This window comes from Harpia harpyja, chromosome 13 (genome assembly GCF_026419915.1).
Source record: "Harpia harpyja isolate bHarHar1 chromosome 13, bHarHar1 primary haplotype, whole genome shotgun sequence".
Classification (NCBI taxonomy): Eukaryota; Metazoa; Chordata; class Aves; order Accipitriformes; family Accipitridae; genus Harpia; species Harpia harpyja.
In genome coordinates this window covers 33,850,067-33,871,504 of record NC_068952.1, presented here as the reverse complement: position 1 = coordinate 33,871,504, position 21,438 = coordinate 33,850,067, and the positions used below count along the sequence as shown (strand labels likewise).

The 21,438-nt window shown below is 38.7% G+C and overlaps 1 protein-coding gene across 2 annotated transcripts in view; it reads right to left on the bottom strand.

The window, feature by feature from the left end:
• ARID4B (AT-rich interaction domain 4B) overlaps window positions 1-21,438 on the bottom strand; it is a 93,957-nt gene that overhangs the window by 56,529 nt on the left and 15,990 nt on the right. For both annotated transcript variants that reach the window (XM_052805359.1, XM_052805360.1), the window contains exons 3-4: window positions 5,298-5,408; window positions 384-449 (exon numbers count right to left, since the gene is read on the bottom strand). In XM_052805359.1, coding sequence (XP_052661319.1) covers window positions 384-449; window positions 5,298-5,408 — 177 coding nt within the window. The remainder of the gene's footprint in view (window positions 1-383; window positions 450-5,297; window positions 5,409-21,438) is intronic.

The following is a 21,438-nucleotide window of genomic DNA, read 5'->3' as shown; positions in this document are numbered from 1 at the left end:
AGGTGGGGAACAAGAACCAATGTCAGTGATGTCATTCTCTTGTGTAAGAGCTTGCCCACCAAATCCTCCAGCTGAGTTTTCCAAAGCAACGGTGACTAAAAATCAGAGCCAGCCAAACTTCTTAGCTTTAAGGCCAAAAAGAACAAAGAGGCTTGCATCAGCCTGTATGCTGCATCACCTTTAACTACAAAGGAAAAAGTTAACATGAACAGTACACTAACTCTAGCTTTGCAGCATTACCTTTTATGCTTCATGATCCTATCTGGCCTGTGTAGTAAATTGAACCTTCCACTTTCACCCCATACTGCATATACACATTTATGTCAAATACTGAAAAAGAATGCTTTTCAAAGTGTTAGCAAAATATAAAACAAATTTATTACCTTTAAGGGACCCTTTATGTGGTCATCCTGCACTTCCACTGTTGAAGAATCATGTCTAAAAGTTACCTAAAAAAATATAATTCAACTGACAATCACATGATACAATTGAGCAGCATAAGCACATGCAGATGTCAACGGCCCTTCTCTTACTCTCATTTTACTGTTAGTCACCATAATCATTCCACTTGCTGAAAACTGTGTTTCATTTATATATTTTAGGAATACGAGGAGACAATTTCTCAGTTGTCAAAACTTCTAAAATATTGTTTATCTTTCAGAATAGAAGCATTACCTCTAAAGGAAGCGACAAACAACAGTTTGCCAACAGTGTTTCGTGGCTCAAAACAATCTCTGCAGTTCTCTTAATGATTTGAATTGTACTGCTCTAGCACCACACCAAGAAAGGAGAAAGTTTCAAGAGTTCTGAGCACAAATAATTTTTAAGAAACATTTATGTTTCAATGCTCTGGAATCAAACATTTTTAACACCTATATCTAACCCCATAATCACTGGGGTTTTTTGCTTTTGCTGATTAAAGTGCATTTCCCTCACTCACAGTTGAAAGACTCACAAAAAAGTACAGGATGCTGCTGTCAACTAAACAAAATGAAAAACCCAAATAGCCTTTCAGTTAGTGTCAGCCTACCCTACACAGCTACTTAACAGCTGCTAGTCAACTGGAAGTAAATGTACGGATGGCTAACTTTTCAGTCTTTCAAAACTGGAATAAGTAAATCCTGTAAGTATTTCCAAGGTATTTTCCCATGTCATTGGCTGTGTCTAATCCTACACATGCTATCCTCAGAAAAAAAATGGTCTAGAAATTCAAACTTATGATTAAGATATCTGTATCAGATGCTACAGATATTCACCATTCATTTCACTCAAAATTAACTTGGTCACACTGAAAGTCACAGGATCCTCCTACCAATTACACCTGAAGTTTTATTTCCACTGTGATTTTAAAATTCAGGGAAACAGAAAATTCTGACATTACATTTTATGTACATTTTATTAACACACACGAATTATGTTCTGATGTTCACCAGAACATACTTGCTTGGTGGGAGTATATGATGTTTTATTTAGTATGCACAATAAGTTAAGAATGTAACATGAGATTCAGCCATGTAATAGTAACTCTCAACTAAAGCAATCCTACGTTAAATCCAAGGACTTGGTTCATGAGTGTACCCAAGGTTATGTTCTCACTGTTGCTGAGTTTCTCCATAGCACACACCAATAGCAAAATTTCCTTCAGAACAACAGCGTCCTCTAACACCAATTCTCCTATCTAGCCTCCTCAGGAAGAAAGTTTAAGGAGTTTTGTAAACCTTGAAAGGAGCAAACAGCTGAGAACAGGACCTACAACTAGGACTAAGGAGAGCCTACCTTGACTGGCTGATTAGAAAGCAAATGCACTAAAATGCTTTATTGCCTTCCAAGTGCTACTTCATGAAATATTCACCTTGTCCATCTTCTGTTAGAACCACAGCAATACATACTGTTGTGAAAGTATGTTCTTTTTAGAGCTGTATCATCCCACCTACTGATGGTAAATACCTTCTGCCCACCAGACAGACAAAATCATACTTTGTAACCTGAAAGCCAGACAAAGGATTCAGGCTAGCAATTAATTAAGCAAAGACTATGCTTCTGAACTTCAGCCTGACAGATACAGATATTTATTCCTCTCTTTTGGGGGATTTATCTAGAAATCAAAAGTTCAGTTCAGATGCAAAGTAATCTGAAACCTGTGGTCACTATTGGCTCATATGAAATATCCAGTATATCAACTCTGATTTAGAGACATCTGTTTTTATTTACTTTCTGTAATTATCTTAAATGTATTTTACAGCAAAAAGGAACTCTATCCAAAACCATGAGCCAGCCACAATGTACTATGATGAAAGGTAAACAAAGCAAATCACTATTGTGTATCCCAGAATGGTTTTTCTTTTTAAAGATGCCTTGGGGCTTTGACTCTTTTCGGGGAGAAGATTTTTGACACCAACGCTTTTTGCTTCTTGAGATATTCATACATACTCAAAAAAAAATACTGGTTATTAACAGAAATACTCAAACTCCAAACTCAGTGCGACACCACTGGCCTTTCTTGAAGCTGAGAAAACCAATGTCAGTATTTGTTATTGGGGGTTTTAATTCCCATAGTATTTGTCAGTGTGGATCCTTTCTGTCTCAGGCAAAAGATTAAGACATTCAGCACATCATCAACCTGTTTCGATTCAGTTGAAATTTCCCTTTTCTTCACCATCCTGAAAAGACAGTCCTGGTAGGCTCTATACAGCAGATGCTTCACTAGTTTCTGTTTAATAAAGACCTACACAGAAAACAGTTTCTTCTGAAACTTCTGTGGAAGGTGCCCAAATACAAGTGGGTGTGGATGATGGTGCTAATTGTTTTAGGAGACACTGTCAAAATAAACTGGCTTAGATAGCTCTCTAAGAAAAGCTGTAACAGATCCTATGAAGATGAAGTGGACTACCACTCTTTTAACACCAGAAGTCTTCCCTTTAGTCAAATTTGTCCTGCCTTCAACACTTTTCACAAGTCCAGGCAAATCTTAAGTTTTACTGCTTTCCATGGCAAAGTGTGTAATGCAGTTACATTGTTAACGTAGAATTCCGTACTGGGTACAGAACCTGCTGAAGACTGCTAAACTGTGAAATACAGTATCTGTTGATACTGAAACGATAAATACAGAGCACTTGTGTTACATTGAATAAAGTTATTAAATTATACTGGTGATAAAAAAGTTACTATGAAGGTATCCCTCAAACTATTCTAGGAAGCAGAATTCAACAGAAGAAGAAAGCAGGTAAAAGGAGACACGATTAAATGTATTTTACTTGCCTGAAGATGACATACTCCATATTGAAAAAATTTTGTCATCCTCCTTTCTCAACAGAGCATCTAGTTATAAAACTTAAATGAAAGCTTCAAACTAAAATTGATATTGTGAAGTTAACTGACTTTCCTTTTCCTCCAGTAGTTCTAGGAGATTAGGGCATAAAATACCTTGGGGCCGGAAGAAACTGTTGAACAAGTGGAAAATAAATGCAGCAGATAAACTACGAAAATTCCAGACAAAGTACACCTGACAACAAGAATCTTGGTTGGAGCTAACACTGGGGGAAGTCTACATGTGCCAGAAAGAGCTGAAAAGATTTTTAGAGAAAATCAAGGGGTCACTGTTAAGTTTAGGAAATATACGTTCCTGGTGGAAGAAAGACAATGTAAACAAGTTACTGCACTCACACAAAAAAAACCTCCTCAACCACAAATCGCATTACTCTACAAAGCAATGACAGTACTGGGGCTTAAGTGCCCTAAGCTATACAGTAACAGCGAAGACGCACACACACAAACTTGAATCCACAGGGCTTTAGGCACAGCCTCCACAAACAACTTACAGTAAAAATTCTATTCCATTTCATTTCAAGATCCTTCTGCAAAACATTGCAGTGACCAAACTGCAAGTAATAAACCCATAAGAAAATATTTATCAACAAATAAATGCAAGTGGCCATCTAAGAAGGCGTGCTGAAAGGCCTCTGAAGAGCTGAAAGGAGTTAAGACTTCACTGATCTAGGCACAACACAATTCCTGTACTTAAATACTGATACTTAACAGCTCAAATACCAATACCTAGTTGCTTAAACTCAATGGTGCTGTAAAGCACAGACCAGCTGATGCTGTTAAGAGTTATGACTAAAGAAATGAAAAGACCACATTAATTTGCTCTAAAGGCTTTTTAAAGATGTCAAGTTTAAGACTAACATCTTCTCATTACAGTTAACATTATTATTAAGTGACAATAGTCCTTCCCACCAAGGCTTTTGGAGATAGCCTGCTCTCTCCCTCATACGTACTAGAGGCAAAAATCGGCCATAGCATGAGGGCAGATTCAAGCAATGCATGACAATTTATAATGGAGGCTCTTCTGTAACAGGTTATCACCACTCACAATTCACACATTTTCACTTATATTTACAGTAGATATAAGAAAAATATTCTGCCACTATAACTCTGTTGCAGAGCAACAATCTAATTTATTTTTCGTAAGTGCTTTTGATCCTTGCTCTGTTGTATTTCTGTATGAGGTTAAGAAGCAGAGCAGAAAAACAGGACCTGCTCCCAGTTTAGAAGCTTTTAGGGCAACATTATCCAAACAGAAATATAAGGCCATTTTGCAGTGTAGACTTACTATAAGCCCAAACATTGTTCTCTTCATTTCTAGAAATGATACTTTAAATTTCCAAGGGATGTTAAAATGTATCTCTTGTATTCCCTCTCCACAATTTTTATTTGTACTGCATGCGGCTTATATTGATTCATTCAGTCATTAACCAGTCATCACATAGATTAGGAGAGATCCCCCGCTTGCTACTCTGTAGGACTCAATATGCCAAGTCTTTGTTGGAAGACAGCAGGGTTTCATCTTATTCCTGAAGCATTATCTAGTTGCCACTGCTAAATGGCAGTGACCTGTGCTCCTGAAGTAAAACAAACCACATTAAACCTACTTTGAGGAGTTTTAGCCATTTTCTGATAACATTCTCCCATACATAAGCCTACATTTGTCATACTTTGATCAATTACTTTAAGGTCAGCCTATGGCATTGAAGGCCACAAATACTGGATGTAAGCAGATGACAAAGCAGTGAAAGAAACGGAATGTATTTAATTGCATGGGGGTGGGGGGAACCCCTCCCCTCCCAACAAAAATAAGCTTACTATTATTTCAAAGACTGCACTGCCAGCCTCCAAGGAAAGGACAGCCTCTTAGATGTCTTGAGGCTATAAAGAAGTTTCACATTGTGCTGTTTTGAACTTTGATGATGGGGGGGGGCGGTTCCCCAAAAAAAAGCGTTTGCAGGAAAACCACATACCTTGACTTTGACAAGTCTCTTTGCTGTCTTGATCTTGGCTTCACAGAAGGCTCCTCTATACTTCGCACTCACATCAGTGCCCACTGTTAGATAGGGAGGCTCATCAATGGCCTGGAACAGAAAGGAAAACAACTGGGTTTTGATTACTGGACACTGGCAATATAGCTGTCATGGTCTCGCTAGCTCTTGTGGACAAAGCATTACAAAACAGCCCAATAAAACGTAACTTGACAGCGTATCTGTATCACAATGACTACCGTAAACTGATACCTCAGTTGTCTGCAACCACGTACACCTCCATCCAACCTCTGCACCTGAAGACATCTGAAGACACAGCAGATGACCAGTTCTGCTGCAATGGTGAAGGCCAACCAAGTGTTCTACCTTCTCCTTTAGTTGCCTCAAGATTTGGTGAGTCTCATGAAGACACTGGTGTTCATTTTCCTTAAATAATTAAGGTTCATTTTTCATTAGTAAGTAGAACAACTCTGAAGAGACTTTGCTTTTTCACTTTTGAATAAAGTAAATTACATAGGTGGGGGCTCACCAGGAGAGCAGCCCAAGGGGCAGAGCACAGTAGGAGAGTAACAGTAAGATAAAGGCACAACGAAGGTGAAGGGCCCAGACAAAAGACAAGCTTCTGTAACAAGCAACAGAGGAACAGGTGACACCCAAACAGGGAAACACAAAATAGAAGAGGAGGGAAATACGTATTTTTGGGGGCAGGAGAACATGGGTCTAATTAGTATGCAGAGTGAGCTCATGAAGGCTCTGTTCCTTCAAAGGAGGTCCATCTTCTCTCATACAGCCTCTCCTAGTGTTATCTGGGGGAGGATATTCTAGATAACTGAACCACCTATCACTTCATAGAATATGGGTCAGAAGAGAGAAGGCAGAGGGTGACAAGCAAGAGTGAGGTATGTTTCCAAGAGCTGCAATCCTCCATGCAGCTCCAAATAAGAGCTGGGAAGAGAGATGTAAGCCCTTGTCTAAGCCCACATCATGTTTCTGTACCCCTATGGATTCAAACACAGCCTACAAGAGGCAACTGGCATATCCAGGCTCTTTGTGGGAAGGGTATAGACGTGATCTCCTTCGCAGGTCTCAGAGCTACTATTTGACACTGAGGTGCTTGCACTCAGCAGCAGGTAATTCCCACTGGCTGTTTCCAGCTCCAATACATCAGAAGTAAAGGCATGCAAGTATGTACCTGAATGCTTCAATGCATGATTTTTCAGAAATTTAAGTTTTGCGAAACTTGAAATTGAGAGACATGAGATGCTACAGTGGTTAACTCCATATTAATGATGTTTTTACCTTGACTCTGTTCAAGCCTACCTCTCATTTTCAGGTAACAGAATATATTTCAGAGTACTAGAAAACTGTTACCAATTTGCACTTAAGACCATCAGAAACATGAATGCTCTAATGAATCCCTCCCTCTCTCTCTCTCTCTCTCTGCATGCATGGTACGTGACTGCATGCAGAGTAGTAGGATATACTACTCTGGTGGTAGTATATCCGTGAACACATATCTGTTCCTATTCTAGAATTAATAGCAATAAAACGCAACTGAGATTAATGAGGTATCTGTTAAGAGTGTGGGGATTCTGAAATTCATTCCCTCCTTGCTTGTCTAACAATGTAAATGCACTTGCCTTCAAGGCAGGCTCCAATGCTTTTCTCTTACTCCACTTGGAAGGATGCTGAAACAGGGACTCAGGGATAGACTTAGTTTTGCTTTGTACTCTCAGTACAGTGTACTAAGTAGTGGCTGCTTCACGCAATACAAATCTGAACATGGGAAAGCAGCGATGTATTTTCTTGCAAAGTCAGTAAAGCTCTGAGAGGGGACCATCCCTCCTGCTCTCCCCCGCTCTTTAGTGAAGAAACTCTTTCAGCACTACAATGTTGATAGTCTCTCATGCCAGTTCATCTTCCACACTTAAAGTGTGGAGTATTGAAATTACTTTAACAAGACAGACAGATCCCAGATGGGTCCACACAGATGGACATAGCTAGAATTCTCCTATAAACAAACACTTAAAGAGCTGGTTGTGTCAGTATCAGTCCATACCTCCTTATACAGCCAAACAAACTATCTGAAAGACCAACTCATAATGTTAAGTTTAACTTACAGAAAATGAAGAATGCTTTTTCTTCACTACTACTGAACATTTAACTAAAAAAAAAAAAAGATGTCTACAATGCTGGGAACCAAGACAATCTGAAGTTCTGGTCTTTGTTTGGAAGTTTATGGCAGAGGAACAGGCAAGTCAACAATCAAACTTTAAAACAGGATTTTAAATTCTTATTAAGAGTATAATCACCAATATTAGTGACTACTTTATCACTACTCTGGCTTATTTTTTAAAAGCCTCTTCCAAAAACAATATTAATTTCAAGAACGAACAGCTGTAAGAATTGATTTCTGTTACTACCACACAAATTAACATCAATCCCTAGCCCAAATCTCCTGAAGTTACTTTTACAATAGCTCACTCTGTTCACTGGAATGAGTTATTTGTATTTACCATTGTAAATAGAGTAATTTCAAAAGAATAGCAAATATATGGACCATTTGCTTACCACTGTAGGTATGTTTACTAAAAATACAGTACTGGAGTGGCTTTTGAGAGGAAAATTTATACTGATGCATTTCTTTAATTACCACTATGAATCATTACACATTTTAAAATAACCATGTGAAATCTTCAGTGGATACATATAGGAAATTTTTCTGCAATTTTATTATTCCGCTGCAACAGAAATTATATGGGCTTTTTTCCCCCAACTCACTCAACTGAAATTTTCAAAATACTTCCCTCATTCTGACTGATAGTATCAGCTGAAAGCCGTAAGTTAAAACAACTAGCAAGATGTGTTGCATCACAGAGAATGCAAACCAGAAAAGTAAACAGTAATGATCAAAGTCTGGCATTAATTTCAGATAATCCTTACCAAGACTTTGTCATTTTCACGAACTCTAAATGAGTCACCTGTTCTCAAGCAGATTTTATTCAATTCCACCAAAATTAGAGATTAAAATTAAGTATACAGCTATTTTTACCTTTCGGTTATCCCTTCTCTGCTTTGTGCTTACGTCATTTAATAGACACCCTTACACTCAGAGTGAATGTATCTTTGCCTATTTAATTTTGACATGCTTTGGCAAGATTTGTTTTTATTCTTTCTTTGCTTTTCAGTGCAGTTTACCAGAAAAAAATAGTATGTTAAAATGCAGCTAAAATCTGAGAACATAATTCAGTGATCTTGGAAAAGGTATTACAAGCATATTGAAATTCTCTTAACAAGAAGTACTGCAATGGTCTTTAAGGGGAAGGGGGAGACACAACGTTGGACTACCCTACAATAAGAAGTTCTGAGCTTCTTAAAATTATTAAAGACTTCATTCTGAGATAACTATACTAGTCTCATACGTTACTGTCTCCAAATCTCTGGGCTGCAGTCTCAGCCTTCATTCTATTTTAAAACAAGGTAATCTGAATCTGCATTTACATTTTATATCAGAACGTAATATCTACAAACTATAAAGTGCAAGAGAAGAATCATCTTTTCAGTAGCATATCATAAAACCATCAATAAACTTTTGCTCAACAGGAAAACTGAAAAGTATGCCCAGCACATGCCATCATCTGTTTATAATGAGATCATTAATTTCTTTCATTCAGAGCAGCTTCAATATACATCCCAGATTTCCTCTCTCTCAATGTTTCTATGTCTCTATAAGTCTCTCGAACCATCTTTCCGTTCACACAGGAAGGAGGAAGGGAAAAGTGAAGCTGGTGATAATCTCTAGGTTTGCTTTTTTTTTTTTTTTTTTTTACTATTGGCAGAAGACTAGTATTTAAGAGCCTCATCAAAACTACTCACCAACCAGGCACTTACGTGAGGAATCACTATTTTGTTTGCGCTAATGACTGAGGCCGGGCTACCAGAAGGGGAGCAGGCTCTGCTGGGTGACAATGGGAGATGGACATCCTTCTCCAGACAGAAACTGGTGGGGGGCTGTACCGGACGCCTCGCTCCCCTGGGAGTGTGGGGCCGCAGCCAGGCTGGGGGCACGGAAGGGCTGTTTTGGAAAGAGACTGGGGCAAGACCTTCCCCAGCATTCGCTGAAGTGGGGTGCTGACTACTGGAAGCTGAACATTACCAGCAGTTTGAGCAGCTCCCCAACGAGCTGCAGCCAGCCGGTTCGATGCTCTAGCTGCGATAAGGCTGCCGGTGGAAAATGGAGCCCGGGTGATTTTGCTCAGCTCGTTAGGGACGGCAGAAGAGCAGACGGGACCAGCGTTTCTCCGGGGACCTGCCTGGCAGCCGCGGGGCACAGGTGCAGGGCCAGCCCGGCCAGCCCCGCCGCGGGCCCTGCCGCTTTAAGAGGAGGGGCCCGAACCGGGAAGCTGCCAGAAGTTTCTGGCTGCCCGAGCCGGGGCCGAGCGCTGCCGCCCGCCCGCCCGCGCTCCCCGAAGGCGCCCGGGGCTCCGGCAGATTAAGCGCGGATTGCCGTTAAACTAAATTTGTCCCCTTAAGGCGATTGCCGGGTAAAGCCGCACGCAAGGCTTCCCGGGAGCAGGCTGCCGCAGGGGCCGTGCCCCGCTGCCGCCGGGCACCGGCAGGGCCGACCCCCGGGGTCCGCCCGGTACCGCTTCCTACCCTGCACCTCGGCCCGCCTCGCCCGGGGAAACCGGAGCGGCGGCGGGCGGGCCCTGCCACCGGGCGGTAAGGGCAAACGGCTGCCGCCGCCTTCGCCCGGCCAGCGCCGGCCGCGCCGCTAGCTCCGCCGCCGCCGGGACCTGAAATCCCTGGAAGCCGTGGCTGCGGGCGCAGCTCCTCCGGAACAGCACCAGAATGCCTAGGATGCGGTGTGCTATCCTACATCAACAGCCAAAAACCCACCGCAACAACTCCCAGCCTTCTCCTGGGTGAGCAAGAAGGGATAAAAAGAAAAGGACTTCCTGCCGTTTTGCACCTCCCTTTAGGAAATCCAGACTAATAATGGGCAACCGCCATGCTGCTGCTACTACTACTACATAATTTCGTTTTATTAATGGAAATAGGATGAATAGTTTCTTTGCTATCACAATTCACGACTGCTGTGGATGGACGGGATTTTCTATATGCAGCACAGGCTGCCGCAGCTGAAAAGCTGGTTTACCACTTAAATAAGGAGCATTCTGTAAGTGACCAGTCAGCAATTTCCACCAATTCAGTGGCTGAATTTTCTTTGGCAGGCAAAGCGGGCTGCTGGAAGGGTTCCGCTCCAGCCTTCGAGCTGATTATACTTGGAAGGACTGATAAATGGCTAGATGCCCACAACATAAAACAACCTGCACATCTTCTGAATCTGGACATTTACATGGGTAGTAATAGTTCTGGTCTTTCAAGGGTGAGGGAGGAAACACACAGACCCCTCCAGAGCACTTTGGAATAAACATTTTAATATTGCAATCTAAAATGGTAGCATCATGCTTTTACATACCTTTTAAGGCTGTTAAAGAGGTCAGTTTTCCAGTTTTTCTAGACATTTAGGTATTTTCCATCTATGTGGGATGAAATCATCCTCACACCTCCTCTTTCAACTGTGCTGCATTACTATATTCAAATTCCTTTGTAAAGTCTGTCATGCCATACAGCAGCTGATAAAATTGCTTTACATTGTCCTTTGCCTATAAGCATGTCTAATACAGTGTGTGTGAATATATTATTTCTGTCTCCTAATCTGTATTCCTCTGCACCACACACAGGATGTTCCAAGTAAACCACATGAAAACAAGAGTAAGTGTTCAATCTAGAAACATAGCAGACATGCTTAGGAGGAAAGCCTGCAGGACTGCTTTCAGATTAACAGGCAAAGAGAAAACCGGGTCTGTACCTTCCCTTTGTCTATCATATATACAAAGTTTGAAAAGCCAGGATTTCAGCTTGTATTAAACATTTAAAAGTCAGCATTTATCTACTCTACAAGACTCCCAAGTCAAGAAACTAGTGAAACATTTTCAAGAAGCAAAAAAACCAAACACACAAAACTCCAATCCCACAACTACTGAAAATAAAGGACTGGTTTTAGTTTTTAGTTTTCAAATGGAAATTTAACATGTTTATTTTCAATAACCAGTGTTCAGGAAAAGCTTATTAAAGATTCAAGACCCTTTCTCCCCCCACCAGGCATCCAAATTAAAAAAGAAACATCATAAGGCTCAACATCTAGGTTTTTCTTCTCATTCACATTAAGCAAGATGAACAGTGGCAAAACTTTTTTCTGCTGTCAACAGTAATTTGAAGTTATCTTTCCAAAGGAAATGTTTTCTCATGGTTTCAGCATCTTCCATAATCTAAGATGGAGGCAACCAGTTTGCAAGAGGAAGCATCACATACATACTCGACTATTCCAATTACAGTCATCCCCAGTCCCACAAATCAGTGGGAAAACCTACCAATAATACCCCACTACTTCAACCCAAAACCCAGCCAGATCCTGAAGTCTTATAATGAAGGGCAAAAGTTTCACATAGCCAGTAACTTAAACTCGCATTCCATCCTGCAGAATTAGCAGCCACCCCAAAGTCATTCAACAGGGTTTCAGAAACTTGGGGGCAATGAAGGCTTGAAAAGACTCAGTTTTCAAAAATAGCATTTTTTGAAAAACAAGGGTAAATCCAACATCTCCTAGACAAGTTCTGAAGAACTGTTTTCATGAAAACAGGTGAAAAAAACCACAAAGAAACCATTAAAAAACTTTCTTCCCAATTACTAAGATATTTAACTTAAATAAAGATTATTACTTTAAATATTTTCAAACTGCAGTAAGTTGCACCCAATAGCAGCGATCTGCCCACACACTGCAGAATCAATCTCTTAATAAACAAAACTACTGAGTGTAATTTAGAGTACAAGATTTTGCTTATAGCTCAACCTGCCATGGTTAGGAAGACACTCAACTTCACAGTAATAGCAGACATCTTCAGGAAAGAACTATTACTATAGCACATTTAATATACTCAATTTGGCACATAATATATTTATAGTTGATTTCATATAACTCATGTATTTTCAGAGCAACAAAGATGAGAAACTTCTAAAACCTTTCTACAAACCTTATGTTACTGAGGCACATAACTCCTCAGACACAAACGCAATATCTGAAACAAAGATTGAAGCCCAGAAGATAAAAAACTCCTTTAAAAGAGTAAATCCACTGGCCCATCTTCCACCTCCCAGAAATGAGAACACTGCAACAGGAAACAGGAAGAATTTTTCTGGAAACTTGCAAACTACAACATAGAATGAAGGGCAGTGATGCTTTTCATATGAAAAGGCTATTACATGAAAGGCCAAGAGTAAGAGTGTGCTTTAGGCAAATTTTCTTCTGGCTGAAAATCAGGTTTTGGCTTGATTTTTTGGTTCTGTTACCGTTGTACATTTCAGAGAAAGGCAAAACCAGTAATTTTGAAATTTCTGAAGGAAAATGGTTCAATGTTATCAACATTTTGCCCACAAATCAAAATTACAGTGGGAACATCATGATCAAACGGAACATTTCTAAATTAAAAAAAAAGGGGGGGGGGGGGGGGAGCTTGTAATGAAACCTATTTCAAGTTTCAATTTAAAATCTACAGGAAGTTTCAAGTAACATTTCACCAGTCTTGTAAGCAAACATTATACAGCATATAATTGTGGCAAAAAGGTTTTTTTTCCCTTTTCTCTCTCTCTCTCTCTCTCTCTCCCCTGCTCCCCCTGCCTCAAGTTCGAAGTTACCAGAACCTAGCAGACACATGTCTGGAAGTACTAAACCAACTTCTGACAGCTTTAGCGTTCTCTACAAGTGCAAAGGGAGTATTTTCTTTGTTTCAAATTATTCGGTTAGATCAGTTCAATGCCTAGCTTAAAGTCCTTAAAAACTTGAAAAGGTGCAAAAGCTGATTTTCTTCTCTGAATAAAAATGAGCTATGTGGAAAGGATTTACAGGTTCTAAGATCATGCAGGACCAACTGACCCAAAACAAGAGGTTCAATTCAGTAACCACAGGTAATACTTCCTTTATTTAATGCATCTGTTTTAAATGCAAAATGGATTTTCATTATTTTTACTTCTCTGTATAAAGTTGAATTTGTATGGAACTAGTGTCTTGGTTTAACCCCGGCTGGTAACTAAGCACCACGCAGCCACTCACTCACTTTCCCCCCAGCCAGTGGGATGGGGGAGAGTATTGGGGCAAGAAAAGTAAAACTCATGGGTTGAAATAAGAACAGTTTAATAGGACAGAAAGGAAGAAACTAATAATAACAATAATAAAATGACAAGACTAATAAAAGGATTGGAATATACAAAACAAGTGACACACAATGCAATTGCTCACCACTTGCCAACTGATGCCCAGTTAGTTCCCGAGAAGCAACCCCCCCCCCAGGCCATCACCCCCAGCTTTATATGCTGAGCATGACATCATATGGTCTGGAATATCCCTTGGTCATTTGGGGTCAGCTGTCCCAGCTGTGTCCCCTCCCAACTTCTTGTGCCCCCCCCAGCCTCCTCGCTGGTGGGGTGGGGTGAGAAGCAGAAAAGGCCTTGACTCTGTATAAGCACTGCTCAGCAGCAAGGAAAACATCCCTGTGTTTACCAACACTGTTTTCAGCACAAATCCAAAACATAGCCCCATACTAGCTACTGTGAAGAAAATTAACTCTATCCTAGTCAAAACCAGCACAATTAGTAATCCCATTACTTTTGGGGGGTTTTTTTTTTGGAACTACGCTAAATTGATGGATACAGAATTACAAAAGTATTTTAATTTTACTCAGAAAATGAGAAAGATTTCAAATTAAAATATTTAAAAGTCAGTCTATCCTAATCATTGTCAAAGAGCAACTTGATTCTCCATCCAGAAGTTTTCTGAGTGGTATCATTTCCAAACATTCAAACTGTAATCACCTCATTTCCTATTCAAAACAGAAAATCCAGAAAGGTGACTATGCTTAAAAAAATACAGTATGTAGATTTATTTTTTTTCCCTACCACACTGAATAAAACCCACTGAATTCTGATTCTGTTCCTAATTTGGTCACAGACTTCCTGCACAACGATGCAACCCAGCAGCCATGTACCAACTTTCAAGTCTGCAGAATGGGGCTAATGCATATCTTACTCAAAGGCGAGTAGGCATTTGATGTTTCTCTAGCACTTTCAGACCTAAGAATGGAATCCCATATTCTTTCTATCACTATAGCATATCACTCTATAAAATGTTTTATTTAATCAAACACTCCAGAACTGCTGATCAGTCTCTCTAAAAATAATGCCAATTCTTTACAATTCCTTCTGTAGGTCTCTTCTCTTGTTCTGTACTGCTGAAAGACCACATGACGGAAAGATATTTTGAATGCCTGCTCCCACAATAACCCCTTGAATATAAAATCTTTTTCGAAGTAAATCATTGCTATAGCTACCAGGTTGCAATTTTTCTGTAAGGTTTAACCAACTATTCAAATTATTTAGCATTAGAGTTTAGTACTACAAATAGTGCAACTTCATTAATTTTGGTCAGACTTCTTTTGTATGTTCCAAGTGAAGTCTGAACATTAAGTTTCTACATATGTAGAGATAAAAAAGTAACAATTAACTTGAAATAATGAGCTTCTCAATGAAGACTTCTCTTTTAGTCACAGATATTTGAAAGATGTCTTTCAGATTTCATGTCTTTAGTGCAAGAACCAAAATGTATTCAAGTCTGAAGAATTTTAAGGCAAAAAAGGAAGCAATCAATAACGTGTTATTAGAAGGTAAAATAATTTAGTAAAAAGGACGTCCTTAGTACCTGTTTTGCACTTGAAAATAAGTTAGATTAAATCTTTCCCTTGACGAACACTCTTTTTCCAACTAAAAGCTTCAGGTAATGCTTAGGAGCATTATTTAAATTACTAGGTCTGGATAACTTGCCTCAGTTTTAAAAATGTGCCACAATTCTGTCTAGAGATGCTGCTTATGTTATGAAAAACTTGGGATGTTTCAAAGCACTGAAAAGAATGATATGATAATGATATGCTTGTGTTACAAATGGATTGGAACAAAGATTATTTGATAGTTTAATCAAACAAACCAGTCCAGGCTGTTCCTGAGCAAAATAATGAAGTGACTAATATAGCATTATGTGAAGTCTGAAAAATCAACAGTCAATGAAATCTCAAGAGAAAAAACACCACTGTTTTTAAAACAATTTGATAATTTTTTGGCAGTATTTCTAGTTCCAGTCAAAGATAATTTAATGATTGTTTACTTTTTAATAAGTTAGTTCTAAAAAAATTCAGCATAACAGTATACAGAACAGGAAAACCTATGCATGTGAAAGGAACTGTTTGTATTTTACAGAAAATCTGTTCTAGATAACTGATAAATATACTGTCATTTTGCTTGACAGAAGAATATAGTACTTCAGATACTAAAACTGATAGCGAGAACAAGAATGGTGAATAGAAATAAAAATCAGATCATTATCTTAGAATGTTGGGGTTTTTTCCACTGAAATTGTAGCATATTAAGCTTCTGTTTATTATCATGTATTTTTAAAAGTATTTTCTATTGTGTAAACTTCAGAAGCAAATTCATACCAAGTTGAAAAACTGAACCTTAAAAAAAACCAAAACAAAACACCAAAGCAAACCATAAACCATGACTGCCTTTTCTGCAAATACAAAAGAAAACGTCTTGCCTTGGTTTATTTCTGTACTTAGTACAACACTTTCTAAACTAATTATTGGGAAGGAAAAGGGGGGAGGATTTATTTTTATTCCTAGATTAGAACAGAAAGAGAAAGCTGAAGGGATGACGTACTAATTCAAAATCCCCCAGCAGAATGAGATTTCTCAAATGTTGACCCAACTCAATTCACTAACTACAGCTATGTTTTTCTTAGTCTTATAATGTTTAAATATGTATTGATAAAATTCTATTTTGAAATTTTAATCATTTATTTTTAAGATGTTATTTTGTATATTTGTATGAAATCATGACTGTAGCTGATCTGTAATTTATTATAAAGGACTTTTTTTAATATCACATTAAAATAGAATAACACATTAAATTACATCATTACTCTGGTAAAAAAAAATAAATCACGTAGCCTTTGGATTTGGTTTTTGCCACTGTTGCTAACTAGGAGAACGATGGGGGAGTACCAAAAGTAACATCAAAGCTACATGCAGCTGTCTACAAATATGAAACAAAACAATGTAAATACGAAACAAAGTGAAATTACAGCATTTTTCTTATTAAGAATCAATCCCTTCTAAAGACAGATAATTTATAGTAAATTAAGCACAACCAATCTACACATCAAAGCTATGCACAAATCCAAGCATTCAGGAACTAAGATCACGTGCACTGTGGTTCTACAGACAAAATATGTTTGTAGCAGATAGCCAACTGTACACAAGAGTCTGCCGAAAGCACAGCAGTATAAAATGTCTAACACCATACAGCAACACAAGAAATTTTAGACAGGAGAGGGGACTTTTAACTCTGCCATGCTCCCTCAACTGCTGCCCAGTCATTCAGCGTAGAACTGCTGGCCAGGGACAAGACATTCAGAAAGAACTATGAAAATTAGTTTAGAAAATACCTACAAAGAGACTGAAATAACTTAAAGTAACCACTTTATTGAAGATTCAATTAGGATGAATGAGATTCCTGGGATAAACAAACAAAAACTTAATTACACATAAAAGGTTATCAAGGCCATTCCTCTTAGTAGGATCATTTAAGCTGTATTATTCATAACAAATGTCTGTCATATGTATTCTTTAATTCAGGAGTGAATATTCCACACTGCCTGCACACAACATTCCAGTGCTTACAGAGTTTTTCATAATATCTCATCTAAATATTCCTTGCTGCTGTTATTGTCTTATCAATACTGCACATGGACACCTGTGTGCTTCTGCTTTGCAGCATTCAAGAGATGCAACTCCTTAGAGTAATCTCATCTCTAAAAGTAAAAAAAAACAAAACCCCAAGTTATTGTGTAAATTTTACCTATAAGGCCATATTTTTAAGACACCCTGTATTTCTAATTGCTTTCCTCTAGAGTTTAATTTCATTACCTCACGTATTTCTTCAAGTTGGTGCCCAAAAATGGACACAGGTATGGCCTAATTGATTGCAAGAGAAGCAAACAGATTATTTCACACAATTTTCAAATAACACTTCAACATTCCAGCATGACATTTGCCTTTTTGGCACAACTATGACATTGCCTCATGTTCCATTTATTTTTTGGCTCTTTTTCCCCAAGAACTGCCCCCCAGGGGAGGAGGAAATAGCATGCAGCATGTTCCATTTTCAATAGCAGCTAACTGCTAATGTGGCACATACCATACCATGAAACTCTAGCAAGTGTGCTGACTGTTGATGGCTACCCAGCTTAGCCTGTTGACTGTCTTCAATCCCAGACACTACAACCTTAGGTTAAAAGGCAGCTAGTGAAAAGTTTTCGATTCTGTCCTGGGAATCTTGGCTTATTGAATAAAGCACCCATCTCACTCCTCCAGAGGATGTGGACTACTGCAAATCTGTGACACAAACCACCTCAAAGGAAATGGGATGCCTGAACGAGTCATAGGTGCTTGCAGACAGGTCCTGTGCTAACCATCCAACAGATTCTACCGCACTTCATAAAGCGCTCTTACCTGACTAATTCTCTTTCTGCCCAGCAGACAGAACATCCAGTCCCACATGCCTGCACATTCATAATACAAAGGAGACTTCTGCAGTGCCATCACTCGTACTGACAAGTATCACAAACACCCACAGGTTAGCTAGCTACAGTCCTTCACCAGATTTGGCCTACAGTGTCAGACTAAAGTGCTTGTTCATTGCATAGGAAAGAAGCAATATTGCCAAGATGTTGTAATCTTGCAGTCTAGGGCATTAAAAAAATCCCATGGCTTCAGGATGAACAGAGCATTTAGGTTTAAAAAAAAGGATGTTAATATTCTGTGTAACTAGTTACTTGAAGAGATCATAAGGGTTGAAATAAATATTCCATCTCTTCGAGGCTTTAAGTCAACAGTCTTACTAAATACACATTAAAGGAATGATCAAGCAAAGGTCGAAGTAGTAGTTCGGACTAAGCCTAATCTGGCTATAGGTATTCACGCTCAAATTCTGAATCAACAAGAACTCCCACAATTAAAACAAAATATTGTGATAAAGGCAGGTACAGAACAGGAAAGACTTCTGAAGAGTTATCTGTGCTTTTCAAGATTCTGTGAATTACCCCATATACTAAATAGCCAATCGAAGCGATCAGGAAAACCACTCTTTCCTTTTCCAGCAAAAGAAATACCAGCTTTACCACTTCTGATATGTGCTGATGTGTGTCAAAACTCAAGTCTTCCACCCCCAGGCACTTGTGTGATGTCTCAGACAGGAAGTATACACATGGTTTCATCTCTGGTTAGAGCTCAACTTACTTATCATAATACTAATTTTAAAAACACACTGTACACAACTCCGCTTGGCAACAATCTGTTCACTTCTTTAGTTTTAAAAGCTCAACTGTTGCAGTCAGTCCCCACTTCCTCTCCACAAATTATCTAGGCCAAAGCTGGCTGCCTTGTCCTCATATTCATTGCTCTGAAATCCTGCAATCTTGTGGCTATTACAGCTGTGGTTTTTTTAGCCTCAAAGGCATACCATTATAATGGATTAGAATTTCATAATGCATTTTTCTTAGTACTTACAAAAAGACCTGGTAACATAGATTGTAGTTAATACAGTTGCTTATTAGATTTCTGAAATGGCAATATTCATAATGCTTTATCTGTTAAAAGGAACAGATGGAATAGGGCCTTTATTTAAATGCAGGAGGGGAAGAGGAGAAATGGGGGCTATTAAAATCGGATACCTTTTTCTTTAAAGTGAGAAATGACTAACATAGTTTCTGCTGTACTTACAACCCAAAATACATAACTACCTGTATAAGAACCAAATACGAATGTCTTGTGTAGAACTGTATGAGCTAACAAAATAAACAGCAAGAAGCAAAGCATCACAACAGCCCTGAATGCTGCAAAACTGACAGGAAACTCTAAAAAATTAAGTGCTTTAAGACCTAACTGGTACAAAAGTAAGTATATGGCTTCTTTATGCTAGAAATCTAATCCAGCAGAACTGTTCTGAACACAAGTCACACTTGTTTATTCCTGGTAGCTTTGAATGATGATCAGGATGCAGTTTTGATCATTGCGCAAAGTTAGAAAACCAGTCTAGTAAAAAGGGTTGAACCAATTCAATCCTTTACGAATAAACCCAGGAATGCTAGGATAAATATTCTAAGATCTCTGCCTACCTACAGAAAACAACAAAACGTAGCCATCAAAAATATATCAAATAAAATGGGTTTAAACAACCGAAGTTGGTGACAGACACTACCTACGGCCAACAGTAGTTCTACATTTCTGAAACTGGGAGGGGGAGGTGTGTGCTGCTACAGGATCACCAACAGTTAAAGAGATAGTGTGTTCTTTCATGTTTCTTTCGTGAGTTGAATGAACAACTTACGAGTGTAAAAGAGTAAGGCCTTGGCACTCCAAACTCAAATCTACAGGAATGATACCTGCATAGCAGCCACCACTACCGCAGCAGTTCCATGCAAGTCACATCAACTTACGAGTGTAAAAAAGGAAGGCCTTGGCGCTCCAAACTCAAACCTACATGAATGATGCCTCTCCTTGTCCATCCTCCCTTTTGCATCAGTTCTGGTACACCTTTGATTAAAGGCTAAAGTGTTTCAACTCACCAATTCAACAAATAGCTGTTTGCTTCTTTTTACTTTTGCTGAACTAGTTTTCTTCCACTTCAGTGAGTTAAGTAATTTCACTGTAAGATCAAACACCAGAGTTAACAAAGTAGAAGAGGAGAAATCAATGGGTAAACTGGCAGTCTGCCTCAGACTACAACATGAAGTAGCACTCCATAATCATTGTTTAGAATTTGTAAGGTTCTTGCAAAAAAATACAGAAATTTCAAAAACTAGAAAATATTCCTCTTCCCTTCCCCACCATCTCATGTGTGTATGTGATAGCATTTTCTGTATTTACCTTTTCATTGCACACTCTAGATTTCTAGCTCCTTTTTTTCCAAATTCTAAAAATTAAATGTATGAAGCCCCTAGCTGGATGAGGAGGATGACATTTACCACGCTACTTGGGGGGTTTTTTAATTTTTTTTTGATAACTAGGTAATCAAGCTAACTATCTCTTCCTCAAATGATCCTCTAAACTGGGTTTCATCCCTGAATGCAAGTCAGAGATCTGGGCATCTAACAAACAGCTTTCAGTCCAACATCTCCACTAAATCCCTAAAGTGGCCTTAAACTGGCTGAAAGCACTTCAGTACTGGAGTATATGCAAGGTCAAATGCAAGTTTTTATTCAAAGTCTAATCTACTTGGATAGCACTCAAAAAAACAGTTTATGTTAAGTTTTATATTTACTGCACACTATTTGCAAACAAAGCAGGTATTAGCTTTTCCAGTAAAACATTTTTTCGTATTAAAAAATATTGATTCAGCTGAGCATTCTGTAGGAATAGACTGAGTGGTGATTTTTATAGGAAACTAGCAAAGTACCATTACCACTATATTACAGAACCAAACAAAATAGTTTTGGTTCTTTTATTAATCTTTTTTTGTAAAATAAGAAGTCCAATCCTAAACCGAGAAATAATTTCAGGATGAACTTCAAAAATTTCAGAATTTCCCATAAAATAGAAACTGTGGGGATAGTCCTGTCAAAAATAACTAGTTTGGCTTGACATTCCAGGAAGTGTGACATTTAATGACTGGACTACAGAGAACTTGTACCAAGACAATGACCCAGTGTTCAGACAATCTTTAAATGGCCTTCAAGGAGCAGAGATCTACAGTAGAACAAGAAAACTGTCCAGAACCATACAGCTGGACAAGCAAGATTCCTCAGAACAAGTCACTACTTTGCACAGGAAAGGATAAACCTTAACTCCATCAAGTTTAACAGCAATGGCAGACACTAAAGTGCACTGGATCCAGAAAACCTGAGTTTCAGGTTACATCCATAATGGCAAAGAGATCAAAATATGAGAAGACATAT